This window comes from Symphalangus syndactylus, chromosome 6 (genome assembly GCF_028878055.3).
Source record: "Symphalangus syndactylus isolate Jambi chromosome 6, NHGRI_mSymSyn1-v2.1_pri, whole genome shotgun sequence".
NCBI lineage: Eukaryota > Metazoa > Chordata > Mammalia > Primates > Hylobatidae > Symphalangus > Symphalangus syndactylus.
Window position 1 is genome coordinate 111,292,132 of NC_072428.2, and position 26,451 is coordinate 111,318,582.

Consider the following 26,451-nt stretch of genomic DNA (forward strand, 5'->3'; position numbering starts at 1 on the left):
AGAACCATTTAAAATGCTAGCTACCTGAAGATACACCAAAATACATGGAGATAAATTAACCATTTAAAATGCTAGCTACCTGGAGATACATAAAAGCCTGAATTCTACCTATGAAGGGGAGTTGGTGTCAATGTGTAGTAAGTGAAGAGGTAGGCAGAATATGAAAGTTAGAGGTTTGGAGGTCAAGAACCTCAGGTGAAGAAATGAATGAATCCTTTCCCATGATCTTACTGCTCAAGTCATCTAGTGGCTCCCTTCTGGCTGGGTATGATGGGATTGGAAGGCTAGAGAGGCTGACTTGTTGCATCTTCTCTTGGGCTAAAATGCCTCTAAGACACATGGTTGATAACAGCAATATTAGCAGTTGCACTGAATGAGTACTTTGTGCCAGGCACTTTGATAGGCACCACAAACATGCTGGTATTACCCCTGTTTTACAGTTGGACATTGACTTCCTCAAAGTCCTCAAGTAGTTCACAGTGGAACAGAGATGAATTTTCAGGCAAGTCTGCACTCTTAACCACTATGCCACACTGTCTCCCCACTACAGAATTCTCTCCTCTTTAAAGGTTTTTCAGCCCCTTTTTTCTTTGGCTATCAAGTGAAGGAAATATGGGCTGACTATATGGAACATTACGAGCTTGCAGGTTATAAGTCAATTTTCCCTGACCAAAGGGAGTATCTTTTATCAATTTAGCCTCAGCTTGTTCTTTCAATATTAAATGCACCCCAGTGGTCAGCATAACTGATGCAGAGCTGAACAGTGAAGTTAGTGATGGCAACAAGTTGTACCCGTGAACTAGCTGTACTGAGAAGACTGTCTTCCCCATGCTAACTTTGCTTATAAATTTCCATGGGACAAGCCCAAGAGAAACATCTCTTCTTTAACCTGAGAACTTCCCAGTCCCTTTTCCTTTCTGACCACTCATAGAAGAGACATCTGTTTGAAGTGTTTCCCCAGTATAGCTTCCCTCAAGGTGTTTGCCCCCTCACTGGCCTGGAGGAAGGTTCTGATGGCAGAAGAGCCTCTTAGATTCCTTGGAGGGCTTTTCCCATGCTGCCTGAAACATCCTTTGATGCTCTCTTCATGCTGTCTAGCAACAAATGACTGACACTCCCTCGCGAAGCCTGATTACTTTTCACTCCATCTAGCCTTTGACTGGAAACTCAAAAAAAAAAAAAAAAAAAAAAGATCACAATAAGGAGCAAGCAGAGAAAAAAGGCTTAAATTGAGGAAGTTTTGATGGAAATAGAAATTAACTAGTTATAGCATGTGATAATCAAAAATCAAGTATGTGGTAGAAACACCATTCTGAAAAGAGACAGAAAATCCTTTTGAGGAATGCAAAGGTGCAATCTGTTACTTTATTCTATAGCTCTAAATTTACATGGATTTATTGCTGTACAAGAGGTTGAAATAATTGAAGAGGTTTAAGTGACAAATCTTCTCCCTCATCAACACAAGCAATTTCTCTCTCTCATATTCCTTTGAAAAAGTATCTAAATGAATTTCCACTTTTAATTGCTCTACTAACTGAACATGGCACATTTTGCATTCAATTAAGGGAGAGTTTGTTGACCAAACTGAATGAAATTATAACTTTTTTGGTCAAGTTATTTATAATTTATGTAAATTTTTAAAGTATAAAGTGCAATACAGGCTAAATGAACTCAGCTTTGATCTGTCGTAAAATTATAAAATAGCTGATTCACTTAAAAACAAGTCCAGTACAGTAAGAACAATGATAAATTTCACATTAATACAATTAAATTCAGGAATATAAAGACTCTGGTTCAATTTTTCTTTAATTTCCCAAATAACACTTATTTCCTGCTTTCTCTTGTTCAATTTTAACATTCATATTACAATACACTTATTCTGGGACAGCATCGGATTACAAATAAAAAATATGCATCAATAAGCCCATAAGCACCATTTCAAATACTATGTCAATGTTAATTTGATTTTAATAAAGAAAATTCTTAACATTAAATGAGCACTGTTTCATGTCTAAAACCGATTTTAAAGAGGTATCTGAAAATGTAGTATAAAGTTATTGCTTTCAAGTTAAGTTGGCACAATCTATACAAGATTGAACTGAGATAAAAGGAAACCACACCAGTTATATAACCAATCTTTGTCTTCTTTTAACATTTTATATATCTGGAAAAGCTATCCTTTTACAGTCTTAATAAAAGGGCTTTTTCTGCCATCTACTTAGCTTCTTACATGTTAAGATACGTCGAGGATATTACTATTTTTAACCACAGCAACAATTTTTTTTCCAAGTTAGGCAGTATAATAAATGCTTGACAAACCTTGTGTGAGTTTTTGTGAAGTTCTGTAGGTATATTACTTTGCCAGATAATACAAAAAAAAAAAAAAAAATTCACAAAACAAAACCAAGAATATTTATTTTCATTATTTTAAAAAACTGCAACATTTATTTCACAATCCCTCGAACTGTAAAATAACTATTCTTTTAATTTACAGAATTGATGGAAGTATTTTAAATGTCAAAATACACATGCTGAATGTGATTTAGCATATAAGCACCAAAAATCCCAAAAGTATACAAAGATTGTTTAAACATATAAGGTGCATTTATTCATGAATTACATTCAGTTTGAAGGAAGAAACAGTACTCCAAAGTTCATCAATATTTAAGAAATTATCTGAATAGCTTTCAACTTGGTTTGCAGCTAAATAACAGATACTGCTTTTAGGTTTTTTTTATACAATGCATCTAAAATTTAGGTTCGAAATTTAAGTGCTGCCTTACATTGTGAATGGCAGTTTGATCACTAAATTTATGTTCCAGTTTGAGATACTTCATACACAACATATATTTAATGCCCTGAAAACTTCTGTTTAAAAACTGACTTATTTAGTGAACATCTGAAGGTAACAAAAAAGATAGATCTTCTATATTTTTATGTAGAATTGGGTATAAAGTCATCTGGGGTCAAACACAATTATTTTTTAAATGTTATCAGTCCACCCAGTAATAAGAACTTTTGTAAATATGCCACTATAGCTTCGGGCAATAATTGCTATTATGAAGTTAGATAAACACAGGATTAATTTCTTGGTTTACAAATCAAAATTATTGTGATATTAAAGCATGCCTCCTTCCAAACCACTTGGTCAATGCTGATAACAATTAAGAAAAACATATGCTAGTATTGCTCTAAGTATACTGACTTAGCTGTCCTGAACAACCTAATCAGGTTGGGGAGGGGACTTGGCCCGGTTCTCCAGTTCTGTGAAGCTGCCACCTTCAGCCTCACTCTAAATAGCTTATACAGAATCAAGTTATTCCCATAGCTAACACAAATCCAGCAAGCTGTGGTCCTAAATGCCATCTACATTTACATATTTACTTTTTTACTGTGTACATTAAGAATTTTGTTGTGCTTTTCACATATCCGATGTATGTTTTCATATTAAACATTCCTCAGTTTCTTGGGAAGGAAAGAAAAAGATCATGAAAAGAGGTACATCAGGAGAGTCGGACTGTAAAGTAACATTACACACACAACTAGCCAAATCTCTTTTTAATTTAAAAGATAATGTCATCACAAGGCAATATATAGAGGTATAAAAGAAAATAAAGTATCCACCCTAAAATCCATATTATTCCATGATATTTTCACAGCAACTAGTACATATATCAATATATTTTTCACAAACCATTCAGTTACACATTGCGTATGCTTTTAGAGTTTAAAATATGTATTGCCATAGCAGTCTAAACATTGTATTTAGGGAAATGTGTGGAGACATGGTTCAGTGACTTGATCATTGTGATGACTATTTACAATGCTATCTATTTACGTTAGCAATAAATAATCCTGCTATCAAAAGAGACAATACTCATGCACACACCAAGATGGCTGCATGCTCTTAAAATATTTACACATAGCTCTGCCATTTATAGCTCTCCCATTAATAGTAAAAGTGCGCTTTCTTCAATTCTCTCCACATTTCCATCAGTCTTGCTTCTGGGGGATGCATCCTTCCATTTCTACAACTTCAGGCCATCCTTCATATTTGTTTGTATCCTTATTGTTCTTTATGTGCTATTGGAACACAGTAATAATATAGTTTAAAAAACCGTTGTAAACTGCTGATTTGAAGTAACATTTTACACATTCTCATTTCAGTAATACTCATGTCAACAATGAGTTCATTTAAATTACTGGTCAAGATATTAAATGACTGACCCTCAGGCTGTATCACATACATGGCAGACCTTCAAATAATAGCTGAAAGAATACATTGCAGATGCTTTTAAAGGATTATTTGCTAGTCAAAAACTAACATTTACATTCTACTAAGATCTAAAATATTTCCAAACTTAACTGATTCTAAAATCCAAAGCTCAATTAAAATTCTTAATAACTAAAGCTTCCTAAAAGGCTTAAGATAGGTAATCCTATTCCAATGCATTGTCCTGCAGGAAAAAATATTCCCGTGCAGAATTTTTAAGTTTTGAAATTTAAAAGTATGATGGTTATTTCAAATAACTGATTACCAAGAATTTATGACAAATATACGATCATATTTACTATCTGCTTTATCTAATTTTCAAATAGCTGGGATGGGAAAATGTACCATAAGGTTTCACAGAATTTGTTTTTGTTAATTCTGAGTCTATGACACTAACCTGTTCAAAAGGGCTTTTTGTCTTAATGCCCTTCCCACCACAGAAGACCCAGTTGTCTCTAAAACCAAGATTAGTAATAGATGTGCTCCCCAATTCAGCAATGAGCCGCCGTGCCTCGTCATTGAGTCTTGAAGAGGGAGAGAAAGAATACAACAATAAACAGAGGGAACTGTATGCTAATACTGATTCACTAGGATATTAACACACAACATGAGACAAAATGAGACTTTAAATAACAGAACATTTTGGAAAATAATTTTTTTTCACAGAGTAACATTTCTACTGGTTGAATTCTTTAGTGACAAAAGACATGAACTCCAACAATTAATTTTAAGTTTATTCTATTAAAGGGACCTTTAGGTTTTTATTTCACAACAATTCACCTTCATTTAACTTTTCAAATTACACTCATCAAATAAATAAGGGATACCACAGTTAGTAGATGCCTACCCAGACTAATCCAAGGTCTTAAGCAATCAATATTTTTATAAAATTAATAATCTTTTTGAATCTCCACTAAACCCTCTGTAAATTACATTTGACCAGAATAAAGGTAAATGCTGACAAAAATCTGTATGTTTCTAACACTATGTTTTATTTAAAAGAAAATGAATTTTGAGAACAGATACATAAATTGTACTTCAGTGATAACTGCCCAAGTGGTTACTTAATAAAAATGAAAATATTAACCACACAGCAGCTAAATGCCTACTAGCAGGAGGAAGAGCAGTGACAAAAGTCAACCACTAGGGAAACTACTAATTGAAAGATGTCACTAAAAAATTTTGTGTAAGTGATCATCCTAATGTTCAATGATTTTCTCTCCTTTATCTCTAAGGAGAAAAGAAACTCAGTACATAAATGCTAGCTATAGAGCTTAAAAAAAGAAGAAGAAAAAATTAACTAAGGGCTACTTGTACACATATTTGGCATTGAGTCCTATATACTGCACAAAAGACAGCTCTAACATCACTTAGAGAGGTTTGTTCTGCTAAAACCTGAGGCAAGGCAAGTTTGTATTTCCAAACAGCAGGAAAGTCAGTGAGGAAGGTACTTATTCATTCTGCAGTGTTCCTTCTAACATCTCATGCTACTATCAGTTAGCTCCTTTAATATCTTAGTGAAAGAAACACTACATAGAACAGTTCTCATTTAACTAAAGAAAAAGGGAAGTATACTCCTATGGTTTTTTTAAAAAAGCTTCATAAAACAGGAAAGAACTACATATATCATTAAACTTTCATGACTGATGCCAACCACATCTGTGGGGGCTGTGGAGCTGTTTTGGCCACAGCCTGGGCATTGCTGTCCACCTGGAGGAAGTTCACTAGAATCAGCAAGAAAATAAGCCATGGCCTGTGGAGTATTTAGCCTTTCAGATTCACCTCCTATATTAAGTGGTACATTTATAGCCAAGTGAACTAAAAAGAAGTGAAATGACTGTGCAGAAGAACCAATCTCAGCCTCTGTGAAGACTGTGAGGCCTTCACATGAAATCTGTGCATATGCGCTGGCTTTCCCTCCACAGTTCTTCTGCAGCTTTGTTTCCTGTGCCCATCCCTACATGAATTATCCGTCACTTTTCACTTGTTTGCTCACTTGTTAAGCAACTTTTGTGCTAGAGGGAAATGCCCCAAAATTATCACCTGAACCTTGTTTTCTTGTTTCCAAATGCTATTGGGATGCCACGGATCTAAAAGACTGTCAAATTCCACTTGCGTCATTTATCCAAATGTTCTATTTTCTAACTACCTTATAGAAGTCTACGCTTGCATCATCAGCACTAGCAATGAGTTTTGCTGCTGTAATGAGAATAAATAGTATTGAAATGTGCAGAGCACAGGTAGTAGGCTCAGTGGTCAGCTAAGTGGACTGCCTCCTGCAGAGAGGCTTTGGGGTTCCATTCACATTTACATCTCAAAAAAATTATGAATTGATACCTCACAGGCCTTTAGGGCGGTTCATAAACAGCTGAAATGATGAATGTGAAGTTCACAAATGTTAAGAGATTGCTTTATACAGGAAAAACTCCCTGCAAAGTAGAAGGTTATCCAAATGCAGGTCTAGCTCCCTGCTAAAAGTAAAATCTTATCCAAGAATTTTGCATCAACTAAGAAATATGTTGAAGCGCAGTCAGGCATTCTTATTTTTGTACTCCTGAATTTCAGAAGTGGCCATTATGATCTGTATGAATAAACCAAGCTGATTTACAATCAAGCCAGAGATCAAGGAGAAACTTAAAGATTGAGCTTTATGTTTTAACTCCATTAATCTTATTCCTTGCTTTTCCATTAGAAGATACTGAGATCCTGTGCAGATACACATTAACATAGCAGGCCTGAGCTTAGAAAAGCCTACTAGCAAGACTGACCCTTGGCTGGTATCTGGCCACTTGGATTTGGGGAGGGCTCCTATCATTTTCAAAACTGGTAAAAATGGTTCACTGTGTCTAAACTGTGGGCAAAAACAATGCAATTTATGCTGAACACTTGTTTTCTCTCTGGGAGTCTGGTATTTTGGAACAGGTTAGGCAGAGGGTGCCTACATGACCAGCCCCTAATAAAATCTCTGGGCATTGAGTCCCTAATAAGCTTCCTTGCAGACATTTCCCATGTGTTGTCCTAATTGGTTGCTGGAAGAATTAAGCATGTCCTGTTTGACTCCACTTGAGAGAAGACTCCTTTTTCCCTCTGGACTTTGTCCCATGAACCTTTTCCCTTTGCTGATTTTCCTTTGTGTATTTTTGCTTTAACAAATTACAGCCATGAGACCTACTGGAGAATTGTCAAAACTGGGAGTGGTTTGGGGGACGTCTAACACATAGCCCTGTGTATATCTAACTACAGTTTTATAACAAGATGACTTTGTCAATGACTTCTAACACTTTCTGATCTGCCTATGTAGAATTTGGTGGATTATTTTATTATTATTTTTAGATATCTTCTATGTAACTAAGTAAAAAAAACTTTATATTTCAAAAGTTTAAAATCATGTAACGTAGCCAGTATTTAATTGAATATACAGGAAATGTCAAAATGCCCCTTTTTAAAAAAAGCCAGGGCAGCAAATATATTTTTATATAGCATAAAGGTTGGAAATACAAGCTTTTTATTCCAAATAGGAGCACCCTGAGTTTGTTACATATATTTTAATCCTTACTAATGGTCCTGAGTTAAAAATGTATGTCAAATAAATTATTTTAGTGAATAATTTTCTTCAAAATGAACAGAAATTATCCTGTGATAAACCAGGATAGACAGAGAACGGTATCAGGTTTTGCTAGAAGACAATCTAACGCTGCCCAGAGGCAATCTAAACTAGAAAGGAAGTGGGAACTGGACACAGGAATCTGTGGGTTCTGCCTCCATCCTTGCTGGGAAAGGAGGCACATTGGAGAGTCCTACAGCTGCACCATCAAACCAAGCCAATGCTGCCTTTCTGGAAGCACAGAAAGCAAGAAGGACAATATTAACGGCTCAATTCTGATTAATAGGGAAGAACAAGCTGGGAAGGAGAAATATCAGAAAGTCTGGAAAAAAAATCACCATATTACCTCAGGGTGTGGAAGAGTAAGAAATGCTAACTATATAAGGCATAAATGGCGACCCAGCCTAGACTTTAAAGAGAACATATTATACAAAGTTCAGATTAGAAATTTTTATGAGGGAATACAACTCTTTAAAAACAAACAGAAATACTCTATAATTTTCACTATATAATTGCTAACACTCTCAGAAAAAAATGGAGCATAGTTTCTAAATTAGTGCTATAATAGGAATGTTTTATGATGGGCTCAAACTTAAGAAAGGAAGTGTGCAAAAATACAAACCAAACCACATTACTAATGACAAAATTTTTAATACTACTAACCAAGAAGACCTGTAGTGCTCAGAATGAGATGAAACTCATAAAATTATTAAAAGCCACAGGAACAGCTTTTGCTACTAAGTATGAATAACAAACGGACTCACTGTTTCACGAGAATGATGTATCATCAGACCAAAGCATGACTATCTTTTACAGGGAGGCAAACATTCTTTGATCAACATAAAAAGGGAATAGTAGCTCAAGAAGTCCATGTAGGTGCTCTAAAGTAAATTTAAGCCTCCAGTCCTGTAAACCCCCTCCCCCACTCCACACTTTTAGATTGTAAAGGAACTTGTTGAAATAATCATCAAGGTAGTGTCAGTTATTTTAGAAGCCTCATGGAAAATGCGAGATGCTAAGACATTATCCCAGTTTTCAAAAAAGGCAAGAAAATTTTAGAAATAATGGTCCAATAAAACTAATGTGAATTCCTACCAAAATCTTTGAAGGGATGACAAGAAGATCCTTTGAGCATTAAAAAGCAATAAGGAAAGAAAGGGAAATAAAGGGGAACTGGTGGGAAGGAGAGGGAAATAAGTAAAGCCAAGTTAATGTCATCACAACTATTTCAGCTTTTGAAGAGGTTTTCAGGCAGTAGATCAGGGTACTGTAATTAGCACAGTCCATGAATTTCAAGTGAGCATATGATAGTCTCAGAAAACAACCTCTATGAATAAAATAATGAAATAGCAGCTGGATGGTACTCCTGGTAGGGTACACTGGCAGCTGTTTGAAAAGTAGTTTCTGCAGCTGATTAACAGATGCATCCCTCGGAGGAAGCCTCTAGCAGGGTGGCACACAGCCCGTGGTAAACATTTTTATCAATGACTTATATTTAGACATAAGCATGACTTTGTAGAGAGTACAAAGCCTGGATCATGGGAACTTCATAGTACGAATGTCAGAATCAAGACCAAGGGGGCCTACATCAGCAAAATTAAATTTAACAAGGATAAATGAAAATAAAGGCCTTCATTTAGATTAAACAAAATCAAGTTCTGAAGAGAAAGACCTGATTTGACAGTGGTTTAGGAAACAAAAAAGCCTGAGATCAAATAAAAAGATCTGAGAATTTAACTTGACCAAAAACTCACGAGCCAAAAATGTAATGTGACTGTTTAAAGAAAACTAATACAATTCTAGTCTGCATGAATATTCCAAGAAATGTAATCTCTAAAACATGGTGGGCTAGCATCTGCATTGTACCTTGTACTGGCCAGACCACATCTGGAACCCTGTGTTTGATTTGATGCATTCATTTCAAGAGAGACAATAATCAACTACAGAATGCCTAAGAAATATAGCCAGGAGGATGAAACAAATTAGAAGCTATACATGATAAAAAGTTAAAAGAGCCTGTGTATTAAGCCAGAAAAAGAGAAAGCTAAAAGAAAAATACCAATTAGCTTCAAATACCTAATGTATCAAATGATTTGGGGAACACACCTACTGTTTTGTTGTTCCATCTATCCAAATTAAAGAACATCAGGCAGAATTTAGAGGGAGACCACTCTGAGAATTTAACACTGTATTGTGAATATTTTGTTTCAATCTATTTCAAATGGAGAAATGAAAGGGTACTGGCACATTAAGTAGTCAGGTGCTAAGTAGAGGTATTCACAGAGAACAAGGGAATCTTGCCCAGGCTCCAGTGCTGCTTTAGGTGACCTTTAAGATCCCTTCTTACTCCAAGACATTCATATTGAAGCCCTTCACGTAGGCATAACATGTCATGGAGTATTCTCTCCAAAAGGAAGAATACAACTGGCAAGTTTAGCTTGCTCATTCAAACCATTACCTCCTCTATAACCAAAGAACAACTTATTTTAGTGAGGGTCGGGGTGGAAAGTAGGTATCATTAGATAACTGTACTCCCTGAAATGTAAGTTTTCTTAGATCTAAGTTTTTCTCTATCTTGTTTTTTAAATGGGCTTCACAGAATCAAGAAACACCATGATTAACAAAGGAAAAGACGTTTCTTTGGGGCAGAACTTCAGAGCCTTTCATTGTGAATCCCGAAAAAGGGGAAAATATAAGGCATCATCCTCAAACTTCTTTGACCATTATATGTACTTGTAAAGGACTGGGGTTCTACCAAACACATTCTGGGAAATAATGTGATGGAGATCAGTCCTAGTTAATCTGCTGAAGTTCACAGCACTACAACGCAGGCTCATCGTGATTAAGAGAAACTAGGATCAGAGATGACGAGAGAGAGTGAGTGTGAGTCAGCTGGGTTCTGCTTTCTCTGGTTAACATGCCACCCAACTTTCTCTCTTGGAAAGAGCAGAGACAGTTTACGCACTTGACTTTCTTGAGTATAAGTGGAAGAAAATGAGGTAAAATTCAATGGCCTTAAATAAGGAAAAGCCATAATACATCAGCAGCAGTAAGCAGAATTTCTATTCATATATAAGACAGGGTATATAACACAACTGGTAAATCACTGCAAATGTGCCACAATTAGACACCTGCCAAGATAAAAGGGATATATATATATATATAACATTACATATATATAAAATAGTATATATATATATATATATATATATATAAAACAGATGTAGACTGCCTTTCTTAAGGATGTTGTCCATTTCAGTATAAAAGATATGATGCTTACAATTTCTTTTACCGGTATTTAGAAAAAGGAAATATCTGAAATATAAATTCGTGTGCCCCAAACTCATATAACTGAATTCATTTAAATTCACAGAAGATGAATCATATATTGACCAAGTGACCAAACGTAAATAAATTAAAGTTTAGATTTTTCCTTTTGCCCTAGAGGTTGAACTCTCTTCCAAAGCTGCTTTTGGTGCATTTAATGGGCACCAAAAAATAGCAGTTAAAGAGTAAACATCATTCCTCCCCTAGTTCTTAGTTGTGGTTACAATTTATTATTAGCATATTAGCAGATTAAGGGGAGCAATTTTGATTCCCATCAGGTATAACAAAATAATCTGGTGAAAAACCGAGGTCATGTTTGTCAATTCAGAAAAGTGGGGCCTTTTCTTTTTAATGTTAAAACTTCAAATTTTACACGTAATAGCCTATTCTCTCAGCAAAAGCAAATAGCAAGTTACCTGTTTTTTTGATGAGAGCCTAATTACATCCTGTTTCATTCTATTTAGGTAGATGAAAATGCTTGAATAGTTAAGTTTTATGTTAACCTTCAATTTATGGATTTAATATATTCTTAGTTGAACCAGATAAAACACACAATGTCAATGAAATTACTTCAGCTTACAACCATTTATAAAGTAGCAGTTTTCATGTAAATCTGTGATAATGTAGCTATAAAATAATACATTTATAAAAATCGATACATAAAAAATACAAATTTCTTATAAATCTTGTAGTATTAAGGTTCTGTCAATTTAAATCTATAAAATCTATAAATCTTGTAGTATTAAAGCTCTGTCAATTAAAATCTATAAAGGATTTTTTTATCCTTGATAAGTCATCTGAAGAAAAGTCAAAGAAAAAATTATTTTTTTCTAGAAAGAAGAACATTAAAGGGGATTTAATCTCAACCAGAGAGGCATGAAGTACAATTACTTTTATAAAACAATTTTAAAATAATTGAAATAGTGTCTTTTGGAACAGAGATAAATAGGTCAAGTGAATGGAACAGAACAGAAATTCCAGAGATAAAGCCAAATCTACATAAGAACATAGGCATTGTGTGTCATGGGGAAATTGCAAATGGGTTTTTAAACATACATGAAAACAGTGAAATCACTGTTAGAGAAAATCTACTAAATATCTAATCTGGAGGTGGAAAAATACTTCTCAAGTATACAAGGAGAAGGATAGAAAAATACATAGACTATGTAGGCATTAGGCTAAAATTCTAAAATTCAAAATGCACCCTACACTAACAAAATTAAAAGCAAATAATGTACAATAAACACATTTCTTTTTACATTAGAAATGGTTAATATCCTTAAAACATAAAGGGGTCTTACAAGTCAAGATACGCCAACTTGAATGGTCAAAAGACAATTTAAATAAAAAGGCAAAAGAAAAAAAAAAAACACTTGTGAAAAAAATCCAATCTCAATAATAAAGGCATATTAAAACAAGATACCTTTTCAAACTCTTAAAATTGAAACTTAAAAAAATCAACAATTGGTGCCATGGAACTTCTGAGAAAAATATAAAATTGGTAAAAAAATTTTTTTAAATCCATTTTTAAAAACATGCCATCCTTTAATCATTTCCAGTTTAAAAAAAAAGAAGTCTATCTTAAAGAAATAGACATGGACTGTTCAAACATTTCTAAGATAGTATATTTTGCTAAGTATGAAAATTGGAACTAGCCTGGGTCCAGCAATAGGCAACTCATTAAACAGGTTATAAATCATGACATTTTAAAAACCAGACTAGGCAGGCATAAACAATTTTTTATAAAGAATATTTAATAATAAGGGGAAATATTCACCACATAAGTGAAGAGATGTGCTATAAATACTAGCATTCTAAATATTTAATGCCAAAAAAAGTGCGTTAAGTCATCTGGAATAGAAACTAAAATATCATCAATGTTTACACTGGATAGTGAGATGGACTGGAACTTGGTCTCTTTGTGCTTTTCTATATTTTCCAAATTTTTACAACATATACTATTTTAAGAAAAAGTTATAAAACTACTATTTATTAAACTTATTTAAAATATAGCACACTTGTATCTCTGACAATGAACTCCATTTCTTGAAATTTACCCTAATGACATAATAGTGAAACTTTAAATAAAGGTGAGCCCATAACTGCTGATGAACCATAAAAATGCTACTGAAGAATATTAATGCCAGGAAAAACAATTTCAGAATGTTAAAAAACAGAACATAAAAGTATAAAAAATGTTATATATGATGTGATTCTAATTTCACGACAACATATGTGTGATAAACATTTACATAGAAAACCAGGAAGGAGGCAAAGTAAAAATAAAAATTGTTAGTTGTGTTTATCTGGTAGTTTGATTACTTTGCTCTATGTTACAGATTTTTTTTTAATGAAAATGTATTGCTTTTATAATTACAAATTATAGCTCCAAAAAGTTCTGTGAAGTTTTAAGTTCACATACTTGGTTGCTCCATCATCGTATGTTCCCATTAAAACTATTGTTCCATCTTGTATGGCCTTCAGAAACTCAATAAATGGTGCCACATCTGAAGAAAAAGAAAGGGTTGAGGGTTTTAAAAGATGATGAATAAGCATCATGATAATCTCTAAAAGTAGTATTATAAAACATGAAGTAACTGTAAAGCACTCATTTCCAATGTAAAGTAATACAAAAGACAGACAAATCTTATAAAGAGTTTAAAAACTGTTAAATTTGTCCCTTAATATAATCCCACCATCAACTTACAATTTCCCATTCCTGATTTATCCTGTATCTTTTGTATTGATATTCCTGGGGCTAAGTGAAAAAAATCATTAGCAAAGTAAAGCATGACTTATGAAGTAAGAAATTTAGACATCTCTCAGATTTGAATAATTGGGATCCTGAAAAACCTTATTCTGGGGTCCATGCATAAGCTTAAGGAGGCATGGGAGGTTTGTGGACTCCCTAAGTGTATGTAAAATTGTATGGGCTGAGCACAGTGACTCAAACCTGTAATCCCAGCACCTTGGGAGATCAGGGCTGGGGGATCGCCAGAGCCCAGGAACTTGAAACCAGCCTGGGCAATATAGTGAGACCTCATCTCAATAAAAAAATTTAAAAATTAGCCGAGCTTGGTGGCACATGCCTGTAGTCCTAGCTACTCAGGAAGTTGAGGCAGGAGAACTGCTTTGAGGCCAGGAGGTGGAGGTTGCAGTGAGCTGACATCACACCACTGCACTCCAGCCTGGTTGACACAGCAAGACCCTGTCTCAAAAAAAAAAAAAAAAAAAACCAAAAACGAAACGAAAAAAAGCATAACATTATTTGTATGGGTACTTTACTAGAAAGAGGATACACGGCTTTTCTCCAATTCTCAAAGATATCTGTAATTTTTGGAAAATCTAAAAATACATATACACACAGATTTAAAGGATATTTTAGGTATATCATTTGCTATGAACTGGGAGAAGGAATATGTTAGGTGATCACTAAAAGCCAAACTAATTGTAGCAAATATTACAGTCACTACTCATTTGATCTACCAAATCAAAATCCGCAAGGACTTCAAAATAAACCACTTCAGTGACTATAAACTGTTGATGCCAGACACATAGGTCAGATTCTACAAACCACTTAACATCTTGAACTCTTTACAATGTCTGGGTTCCTTATAGCTCTGAAGTCTAATTCTACTCCAAAACTGGGTACTTCAAATGTACTCAGTTTCTTTCCACAGCAAAGATTCCAAAGATTTTCGATAACTGATTATATTTCATAATAATAGCATTTTTAATTCAAAAAGATATAACAAGGCAGCTAACAAATTACTTCATTTAAATGCAAAGGTGGCAATAAACTGCAACAATTTCCTAACTAGAAGAATGCTTCCAGCGGTAATTAATCTACCTGCGACAAGAGAAGTAAGAGAGCTCCTGGTCACATGACTGATTTCAACAACAGCTTTGTAAGACTGTTTCTATCAATAAATTTTGGCAGGACCAATTTATGCCTTTAGAATCTAAAATTGATGGTCCATTTTAAGTTTATACAGCTTTGACAGCTATGCAATGTTGTCCTAACCTTATTTAAGAACAAAATAATACATGGCATCTTTTGTTTTTTTGAGACGGAGTCTGGCTCTGTCGCCCAGGCTGGAGGCAGTGGCATGACCTCGGCTCACCGCAACTCCTGCCTCCCCGGTTCAAGGGATTCTCCTGCTTCAGCCTCCCAAGGAGTAGCTGGAACTAAAGGTGCATGCCACCATGCCCGGCTAATTTTTATATTTTTAGTAGAGACGGGGTTTCGCTGTGTTAGCCAGGATGGTCTCCATCTCCTGACGTCATGATCTGCCTGCCTCGGCCTCCCAAAGTGCTGGGATTACAGGCGTGAGCCACTGGGCTTGGCTACATAGCATCTTATTACAAGCTGAAGATATGTTAGAAAAGCTAAATTATCTGGGAACTCTTAACATGAATTTCAGGAAGCCTAATAGCTGTTGGCTTCTAGGGAATATATAAATGGAACGTGGAGGTGCAGGGGAGATCCTCATACTGATCAATCTCCCAAATTAAAGAATCAAAAGATAAACCAGTGTTGGCCTCCCTTCAAACTGGAGGAAAAAAATCCCTGCTTCCGGGCAGCGTTCTTCTTTGGGGTGCCAGTCCCTTGCCTCTGCGTGCTGGTAACTTCTTCCCACTCCTTGTGGGACTTCCAAATATGGAAGAGGAAAGTTATCTGTGGATTGCGTTACAAGAAAGAAAATTCTATTTCTTCCCTCAAATATTCACCTACCTAAAAAATTAGCTGCAAGTCAGAGGGTAGAACTGTGATGAATAATAGGACTGCTTTTCTAAAACTGATAGTTTATCTTGTCCTTCTAATGCTCCTAGTTATGATTTATTTTTGAGACTGAAAAATCACATGTAAAAAACAAAAATCAATTCCTATCACTTAGGAATGCTTACATTGGTTATTCTGGTCTTCAAATTACTTTTTTTTTTTTTTTTTTAATTTTAGACAGATCTAAAGGAGCCCAAAACTTTTGAATTGGTTGTCCTGTAGAAAACAAGATGACTTTAAAAAAAAAATCTCAATTTTGATATTACTATCTTCAATCACACACCACAAAAAATTTTTCTAAGAAGAAAGTATATAAAACATGAATGATAACTTAAATACAGCTGGACATTTAGTGAACAGAAAGTAAGGGAAACAAAATGAACTAACACAAATAGCATCATCATTCTCTCATTAATGGGCTACGTTGTACTGAGGTGATTAAGTCAGTGCCAGCAAAAGAACACAGAGTCATGTTATTTACGCTTACCTCCTCCCCACATGTCAAAATATTTAGTGTCTAATACTTCTCCTGTTTTTCCTGAAAGAGATTAAATTTATATCAAATTATGCATCTGAAGTATATCATACACTGTAAGACCAATAATCTTATCCAATGATTGATGTGAATTCATTAGCAGAGAAGGAATTACTTTGAGAACTTAAAATCTGAATCATATGCACCTAAAATATATTTTTAAAGGGTAATTTCTTAATAGAACTTTCTCATTAATCTTTTAAGCCAAAGAATAGAAGTTCATTACTGACTGTAGACCATTCCAATTCGGTTAGGTATATTTCATCCTTGTTTCCATATTCTCTTATTTTAAAATTACTCGAAAGCAAACCTTTTACAAAAAAGAAGTATCTCCTTGAATCAGATGCCATTTTCTCCATTAAATCAGTTTTTACAATAAAATTTACTTAACTTGCCCTATAAAATGTATTTTTTGCTATTAATGAAATAGACAGATGCTGAACCTTTTACCTAAGGAAATGAAGAAAGCAGAAACACAAAAATTTACCTCTTGCTGTGAAAGTAGTAAAATATATTTTTCTACACTATGAAACTACAGTGGTTTCTAACCATCCTATATATCTTATAACCATCCTACACAGCTTTATGGAATACTTATTGTACCAGAACAGAGAGGATCAATATGCAGTTAGGCCTCACTTTATGGTTTCAGGTTTTCAGATTTGATTTTGAAGGAAAATTTGAGATGTTCAGGATTCAATCAACTTATTCATACTAATTAAGCTATCAGAAGAACGTGGCCAATAATGAAAAATTACAATAAATTCTTATTCTTTGCTCCTCCCCCTACACCATCCTTTGTCATTTCAGACGCCTTTAATCCTGTCAGCCTATCCTCCTATTATGTTAGGATTCCAAAATTTGAAGCAAGATTTTATCAATGTGATGTTAGACTGCTTGTTTTCTGACAATCTCATGGGAAGCTCTTGCATAGCAAGTCAGGATACTTTCACGAAACACGCTATAAATTCTTAGACACCAAGTCTCCACCCATAGATGTTTTGCGGGGCAGGGATGGAACAGAGGGCTTTATCATCAAGAGCAGCACTTTCTAACCTGATCCTCTGATAGTGCATTTTACTTTGGGACAGAAAAATATCCATTGATTTCATCCACAAGCTAAAATAATTGTTCTTACCATTTACCAAGGCAACATTGATCCCTCTTCCAACATTATTCTTAACACCACTCATTAAACTGAAGGGGGAGAAATTGAAATAAATTTAGAACTAAATATTGTACAATAACATTTCAGCAAAATAAAGTCTTTCAAAAAAGGTTAGGAATATTATACATATTTTCAATTGTTCGGTGCTGCAGAGGAAATTAAAAAGATCTCTCCTAAGTCAGAGAAGACAATCTAATACTGAATAATTTTAAAACAATGTCCTTAAATAATATTTCGCAAATAGAAATACATATTAAAAAATATTAGGCCTGAAATAATAGACCCATTTTTGTGCTACACTGCTTCAGATTATTCTTAAAACATGGACATTAAGCACATGTTCTGCACCATTCTTAAGGTATCAAATGAAAGATAATCTCTTTTCTGCTCTCTTCAGTACCAGCGTGACATGAAACAGAAGTGAGATACTACCCCCATCTTTTAAAAGCAAACAGAGCGGGGGAGCACTCTTTCATGAATGTTACCTAATTGTGAACATTCTCCTAGTGATTATCACTGTAAAGTTCCTCTACACTAAGAAATATTGCACTCATGAAATCACTGCATTGAATGACAGTCACTTACATGGTGACTACCTGACATAATTGACTTCCATGGGCAGCTCACTGACCACTATATAAAGATATAAAGACAATGACACTGTAAAACGGAAGGTACCAGTGACACATTTGCTGGTTATCAGTTCAGTCTGTTCAATTGTTCAAATTAGAATTATTAAACTAAAATTGTGAGTTCTTTTAACTCAAAACTTCAAGGTAATAGTAATACTCCCAGTGGTGTGCTGTTAAATATTTAACAACTGGTCTGTGTTTTGGAGAGACAGGCAATATGCATATATGTGACTACACGTGCACACACATGTCCATATATTGACAGAATTATATATACACATAGGCACACAATTGTAAACTAATATAAAGGATGTATAGCACACAATTTCATAAATAAAATCTATAATGTACTTTATTATAAATCTCAGTCAATTGATTCTCACAGAGTATTTCAGTTGATTTTTCAAACAATTCACATCTACAGCTAAACTATGGTTGCAACTGATGAATGAGCTCAGTTCTAACAAATGTTGGATCTATGTTAATGAGTAAGATAAAATAAAGAAAAACAAATAATGAAGATTCATGTTCAAATTCCACTTGCCTGTCAATGATGACTGAATCACATAATAAGTTTCAAATATTGGAAGACTACTTCCTATATTTTTGGTGCTATCCACCATATAATAGATACAGATATGACATATTTTTCAATTTAATCTGCATAATATTTTCTCCCTCACTTGAAGTTTAGAACTTGAGTCTGCAAACTTTTTCTGTAAAGAGAGAAAGCACTAAAGAAGCTACAGGGAGATACACTCAAAAACACTATAAATAAATAAAAAGAAACACCTTTTTAAATGTTCATGGAACTCACAGGAAGGCAGGAAAAAGAAAATAAAAACAAATAATAAAATAGTAGACTTAAATCCTCATATATTAATAATTATAATAAATGAAAATAGTTTCAACATACCAAATAAAGACAGAAATCGGCACAGTGAAATTAAAACAGGAACCAACTACACACTGTCTACAAGAAACTCACTTTAAATATAATGATATAGGCAGTGGAAAGTAAAAGGGTAGAAAGAGACATATCATGCAAACATTAATCAAAAGAGAAATTACAACTCAATTATAAAGAAACAACCCAATTTATCAATGGCAAAGGGTTTCAATAGACATTTCTCCACAGAAGATATACAAATGGCCAATAAGCACACAAAAACATGCTAGACATCACTAATCATCCAGGAAATGTAAATGAGATTTCACTTCACATCTACTAGGCTGGCTATAACCAGTAAGTCAGATAATAACAAGTGTTAGCAAGGATGTGGAGAAATTGGAACCCTCCTACACTGCTGGTGGAAATGCAAACAGATGCAGCCACTTTGGAAAACTATCTGGCAGTTCCTCAATAATTAAACAGTTACCATCTGAAACAAAATCCACTCCCTGGGAGTTTAAAGAAATCAAAACATATGTCCACATAAAATGTGTACATAAATGTTTCTGTAAATGTTACTCATTATAGTTAAAAAGTGGAAACAACTCAAATGTCTACCAACTAATGAATGAGTAAACCAAATGTGGTATATCCATACAATGGAATATCGTTCAGACATAAAAGGAATGAAGTTCTGATACATGATACAACATGGAGGAAGCCTGAAAACATTACGGTAAGAAGCCAATCACAAAAGACCAAATATTATATACCACTTATATGAACTGTCCAAAATAGGCAAATCTATAAAGACAGAAAGGAAACTAATGGTTAACTTAGGGTTTGGGGGTGGGGAAGTGGGGCAGGACAAGAAAGGCATAGAAGGGTATTAGCCAAGGGGTACAGAGTTTCTTTTTGCGGTATAAAAATTTTCTAAAATTGACTGTGGCAGAGATTGCATGTATCTGTGAATATAATAAGACACTGTATAATATAAATAAGCAAAATGGACGGCATGTGAATTATATCTCAAAACTGTTTAAAAGTACTAGTTTGGAGCACATACATTTAAAAAGTTCTATGCTTTACTATTGGCTCAGCTGCACCAAAGAGAAGGAAGTTTCAAAATGTATTATTCTGTTTCTTTCAGAAATACATTCAATAAGTAAACTCCATCATTAAGAAGTTACTGCTGTGATTAACGGGTTAAGTGCCAGAGTGACTTTTCCAAGTAAAGATCATCTAGGAGTATGATGTGGCATTTTACAGACTGAAATCTATCACAAAGCAAAGAAATAAAGGTAACAAAGAAGCACAATGACATAGGCGCCCCACAAGAGGGCAGCAGCTTACCAATTTTTAAAAACTGAAATTCAAACAAAATCTCTAACAAATAAAAAACCCACTGAGATTTAAAATGTATAAAGGTTATTCACCCTTACTAACACAAGTTGAAACATTTTATTTTATCCTTCATGAATATAAGGTACCCCTCCCCACACCTCTAGGCAAAATTCTAAAGGAAATGATTACATCATCTGTAGAAATATTCGGTATCTTCAAATATAGATTTGTTTCAAATAGCTACTCCATGTTCTAGTTATTAGTTATTATCTCTTAGATGGTTAGTTTAAAGCAGGGCTTGGCAAACTATAGCTCACGAGCCAAATCCCGCCAACTGGTTTTTTGATTTATTTTGTTTTACTACTCAGGAGCTTAGAATAGTTTTTACATTTTTAAATGGTTACATTTTAAATGATTATGTAAGTACCTATATAATAACCTTGATTTTACCTCTTTGCCCTCATAGCCAAGAACATTGATCCCTTGTTAAAAAAAAAATCCCTCAAAATAATCTCATATTCTTGCAGCAAATAATACCATTAAAATAAAAAGTAATGAATTATTCCTAATATCAAATTCATACAAATTGAAATCAAATGAATATATGCTTTAGATGAAAATTATAACTGGAACATAAGTTAGTTCTATGGGTGCTCTAACGAGAAAGAAAAAACATGTAATCCCAGCACTTTGGGAGGTTGAGGTGGGAAGACTGCTTGAACCCAAGACTTCAAGACCAGCTTGGGCAACACAATGGGATCCCATTTTCACAAAAACAGAAAAATTAGCTGCATGTGGTGGTGGTATGCACCTGTAGTCCCGGCTACTCAGGAGGTGGAGGTGGGAAGATTGCTTGAGTCCAGGCATTCAAAGTTGCAGTGACCTAAGATTGCATCACTGTACTCCAGCCTGGGCAACAGAATGAGACCCTGTCTCTAGGTAAAAAAGAAAAGAAAAAAGAAAAAAAGTAAAGGAAAAAAAAAAAAAGCTGCAATTACTGTTTTTCCTGAGACCTGAGGTTCATACCTGCGATTTTCTAACTAATGAGACATTCAAAACACTTCTTAATCTGCATAATATATTTTGACTTGATCTACTTATGACCACCATCCTAATCGTAATTATCACCTGTCTGTATCAGAGTTTCTCAAACCCAGCCTCTCATTTTAAGAGCCTGATAATTCTTGTGTATGAGCTGACCTATGCACCGAAAGATGTTTAACAGCATCTCTGGCTTCTACAAGGAGTACCTCCAAAGCTATGACAACCCAAAATTACAATGTCACCTGGAAAGCAAAACTGCCCCCATTGAGACACACTGATCCAAGAATAGTAGTCTCCAAAATGAGTTACATGTACTAAGAGCAGGTGCTCTGAAAAGATTAAATTCTCTGCTTATGTTATTTTTATTATCTACTTAAGTGAATGTATAAGCAATAAAGTCTGTTACCAATAGGGAGGCAGTATGAAAGAGCTGTGGCAGTAACTGGCAATGGCCTTCCAATTGTCCTCTCTATTCCACTTTCTTAATTATTTTACACAGCAGCCAGATAATTTTTTTCAATATAAATAAAACCACAATATGCCAGAATTTGAAATCCTTACACAAGTTCTCAATACACTCAGAAAAAAGTCTCAACCCTTTACCTGCACGGCCTACAAGTTCCTATGCAGCCTGGCCCTAATTCACTTCTCTCCAGAGCTACCCAATCTTAGGGCCTTCGAGCAGGCTTTTTCCTCCTGCTGGAAGACCAAGGATGGTCTTCCTTCCTATCCCTCAGATCTCAGAATACACACATCACTGTCTTAGAAACTGTTCCATAACCCTTGATCTAAAGTTGGACACCTCTTTCCATCCACTCTCGCCAGTACTCATCACACCCTGCTGCCCTGCAGGGCTGGTGTCACAATTTGTTTGTTTTTTGTTGGTGTTGGTTTTTTCTTTTTTTTTTTTTTTGAGACAAAGTCTCACTCTGCCGCCCAGGCTGGAGTGCAGTGGCACGATCTTGGCTCACTGCAACCTCCATCTCCTGGGTTCAAGAGATTCTCGTGCCTCAGCCTCCCGAGTAGCTAGGATTACAGGCCCATGTGCCACCACGCCCGGCTAACTTTTGTATTTTAGTAGAGACAGGGTTTCACCATGTTGGCCAGGCTGGTCTCAAACTCCTGACCTCAGGTGATCCACCCGCTTCGGCCTCCCAAAGTGCTAGGATTACAGGCGTGAGCCACCGCGCCCAGTCTGGTGTCACAATTTATAAGTGCGTATTTTTTTTAAACATCTGTCACCCCTACTAAACTGTAAGTTCCATGACAGGAGGGATTATGCTCAAAAATACTTGCTGAACAGGTGAGTAAATGACTCGCAGAAAACTTAAGACTCTTTCTTTGGACTTTAACCTGAGGCTTGGGTATAAAATCCCACCAAATATTTAATCTCTCATGGTAATGGCAGAATGGTTCCTGAAATAAGGATGGATAGGTGGCCTGCCTCATTTTATGGTTAAAGAAACTGAAACACAAATGCTACATGACACATCCACCATACTAGAAGCAAATTCTCTGGCTCTAAGCCCAGTATGTATTTTACCAAGCTCCACTGTCTATGCACTGTTCTCTTTTCAACCTTAGATCTTTAGCTGTTCAACATTAGGTTGAGGGATAGAGAATAGTTTCTAAGACAGTGATGTGTACTCTGAGAACCAAAGGACAAGAAGGAAGACAGCCCAGTGAAGAGTGAGGAAAGACTATCCTAGACAGAAGAGCATACTCTAAGGCCCCAAGATCAGGAAGATCTGGAGAGAAGTGAATAAGGGTCAGGACACATAGGAACTTGTAGGCCATGTGGGTAAACAGTTGAGCTTTTTTTCTGAGTGTGTTTTGTTGTTTATGGTTTTAATCTGTAAATAAAAAAACCTGCTAGTAAAAATAGTCTGATCTCTTCTTCTCTGAACTAAAATTCACATGCATCAAGGGGGCAGAATAGATGTCCAAGATCATCCATGGGTTAGGTATTCTAAAAGAACTTTGTTCCTGTTATTTAGAATCAAATTTGGGGTCTATTTAACCAAACAAGATAAAAAGTGGAAATGAGAATGTTTTCAGAAACCTACAAACTTCTAAAATGCTAGTGCCTTATTACATGTCAGTAAAACAGGACTATTCTAATGAGAAATCAGAAGACAAATGGATTAACAATAAATCATCATTAGAATACGGGAAAATAAAGGAAATCAGTACAGACCTTAATGATCATCTAGCTCAAGCCCTTAATTTTACAAGTGTTGTCCCATGAAGCTCAATAAACTTCTTACAGCTAACTACCTGCAAAAGAGGCTAGGATAAAAATTTAAGAGCTTCAATATTAAAAAGAAGAGGCACATAAACAGCTAGGAAAAGCTGCCTAGGTCTCCTCTTTGCTGTAAAATTATCTCTTTATTCTATATAATTCGTGACAAATTTATTATTTTATATTAAGTTTAAATAAGCCCCCATGTCTAGTTTTCTAGGCAATAGCATATTAAAAGCAACCAACTAAAAGTAGGATTTGCAATTTCAGCAGCAGGAACTTGCAAGCAACAGTTGACACTGAGGTAGGATATCAAAAATCCTAAAAACCATCCTTTAGAAAGCATCTCAACAAAGGAAACCATTCAGCTCAGAGGCAAGCAGTTTGTGCTGCAATGGAACTGAGGTTATCACTGGATCATTTCACACTTCAGCAAGCAGCACTCGAATATTTTAAATGAAAGACATTGGTTCACAAGAGAACGCATTCATTGTCCAAGGCAATGTTGCAAATAGGATTTCTGCCATGATGAAAATGCTCTCTCTGCTGTTCCATTTGGTGACCATGAACCACATGTGGTGACTGAACACCTGAACTGCGGTGACAGATACCAAGGAACTGAATTTTTTAGTTAATTTAAGTGAATTAACTTTCTTCCTAATATTTAAGGATCAAAATTAAATAGTCACATGTGTTCTGTTGCTAGTAAATGGGACAGTGCAGATCTACAGAATTCACTCAGAGGAAATCTCTTATCTCTATAATGCCGAATAAATGTTATATTCTTAGTCACTCTCTAATATAAAATTTAAGAACTTTAAGGCCCCTTGAATTCATGAGAAAAAAAACTGCATAACAAAAATGGAAATCACTTTCCATTAATAAAGTATGCCAAACACATTTTCAAAATATCCATTAAACTCAGGTTCAATTGGCTGCAATTTAATAGCACACCTTATCGTCTCAAGTCAACAAAGACTTACACATTATCTTCCAGGCAGATTTTGGGTCCCACCACGTTGGCTGCTCCACTTGCCATTTTAAAAGCAAAATGCTTCTCAGGGCAAGCTTTTGAGATCCCACACTTATATCTGGGAGGCTTTGTGGCTTTGGGGGAGAAAACATGATGTCTTTTTTAGAAAACAAGTTAATAGACTTTACCTCACTTTATTTCAAATCTCAAACCACAAAGGGCATTAAGTAAAACATCAAGATACACATGTCTTAAAATACAAGCTAATTTTTTCCCCTGAGGGTTTCAAAGAACCTCAAAAAATTAAAAAAAAAAAAACAGCAACAAAAAAAACCACAAAAGACACCAGAACTTCCTAGGAAACAAACTAATAATGGACATAAATGGGTCAAGTAATATGATCTTCATTAGGGTAAATATAGTTTATCTAACTATGAGTTTATTTTTAAATTTCAGGATGTGGGAGGTTCTGAATGTTACTTTGCACTTCTAGTCCATATATGCACAAAAAATTATCACCTCCAGGATAATTAAAAAAGGCCTAATGTTCCATTGACTACATGCCCATGTACAGTATTGTTCTAACTAGGAATTCTCCTCTTAACTCCTTCTCACACCAATTTCTGTACTTATAATAATGGAGCTAAAACCAAAATATCCATCATGAATAATTACCAAAAATATTTGGGCTGTCCAATCAAATAGCATCCTTTTATAGCTTTAAAAAGCAATTTCTATATCAGTTTTTCCTCATACTGAACTACTGACACTTTGAATATAAGCTCTTATATGCCTAAGATAAGGCAGAATAAATCATACATAAAATATTGAGATGAAATACTTACAACGTGCAGCTGTGTCCAATGCTGATCTTGCTGAAAAAAAAATTACTTTTGTTAGAAGGAATGAGTCTATTGGCAAGTATCCACTTTTAAAATATATTTAGGTCCACAAAAATAAGTGTTCAAATAATGATTCAGTATACAATAAAACATGAATATCACTTAAGAAAAAGTGAGAAAGTAACTTCACACTGTACATTCATTATAAACTATTAAATAATTGTGGAGGATAGCCTTTTACTACTGAGAAAACATTTCATTTTTCCCTTACCATTTTGTTTTGAATTTTAGTTACTACATATTTAAAATTCAATCAGGAAGTTACTCTACAAACTTACCTTTCAATGTTTATAAATATAAATTTGGTGAATATGATGGTGTTAAAAAGTTGTTGCTGCTGTATGGTGTTGTACAGATATGCAAAGAAAGCCCCAGAGAATATACATGAATCTATCTTGGTGGTGAGGTTAGGAGATTGTGAGGGCCAGGGAGGGGGATGAGGAAGGTCATTACTAAAAGATTTATAATTTATCAGTTCAAGGAATCCATGAGGTCAAATCTTAATTTGAATGTAGTAGTTCTCAACCTGACCGTCTATCATAATTATAGTTAGGGCTTTTTAAAAGCACTAACATCTGATCCCAGCCCAGGAGATTATAACTCAGATCATCAGAGTATTGTGGACAGCCATTTCCTGATTTGACTAATAAGTATGCAGTGTGATAAATGTTAACCAGCTGTCTTGCTATAAATAGTCACACAGTTTTTAGTTCTGTACTATTTTAGATAATT

General features: G+C 34.9%; 1 protein-coding gene across 3 annotated transcripts in view; it reads right to left on the minus strand.

Annotated features, from left to right (window-relative positions):
• Positions 1-1,788: 1,788 nt before the first annotated feature.
• FAM3C (FAM3 metabolism regulating signaling molecule C) overlaps positions 1,789-26,451 on the minus strand; it is a 48,166-nt gene continuing 23,503 nt past the window's right edge. For all 3 annotated transcript variants that reach the window (XM_055283807.2, XM_055283808.2, XM_055283809.2), the window contains exons 4-10: positions 25,663-25,692; positions 24,828-24,951; positions 17,661-17,719; positions 16,475-16,525; positions 13,627-13,711; positions 4,671-4,797; positions 1,789-4,083 (exon numbers count right to left, since the gene is read on the minus strand). In XM_055283807.2, coding sequence (XP_055139782.1) covers positions 3,994-4,083; positions 4,671-4,797; positions 13,627-13,711; positions 16,475-16,525; positions 17,661-17,719; positions 24,828-24,951; positions 25,663-25,692 — 566 coding nt within the window. In that variant the 3' untranslated portion in view covers positions 1,789-3,993. The remainder of the gene's footprint in view (positions 4,084-4,670; positions 4,798-13,626; positions 13,712-16,474; positions 16,526-17,660; positions 17,720-24,827; positions 24,952-25,662; positions 25,693-26,451) is intronic.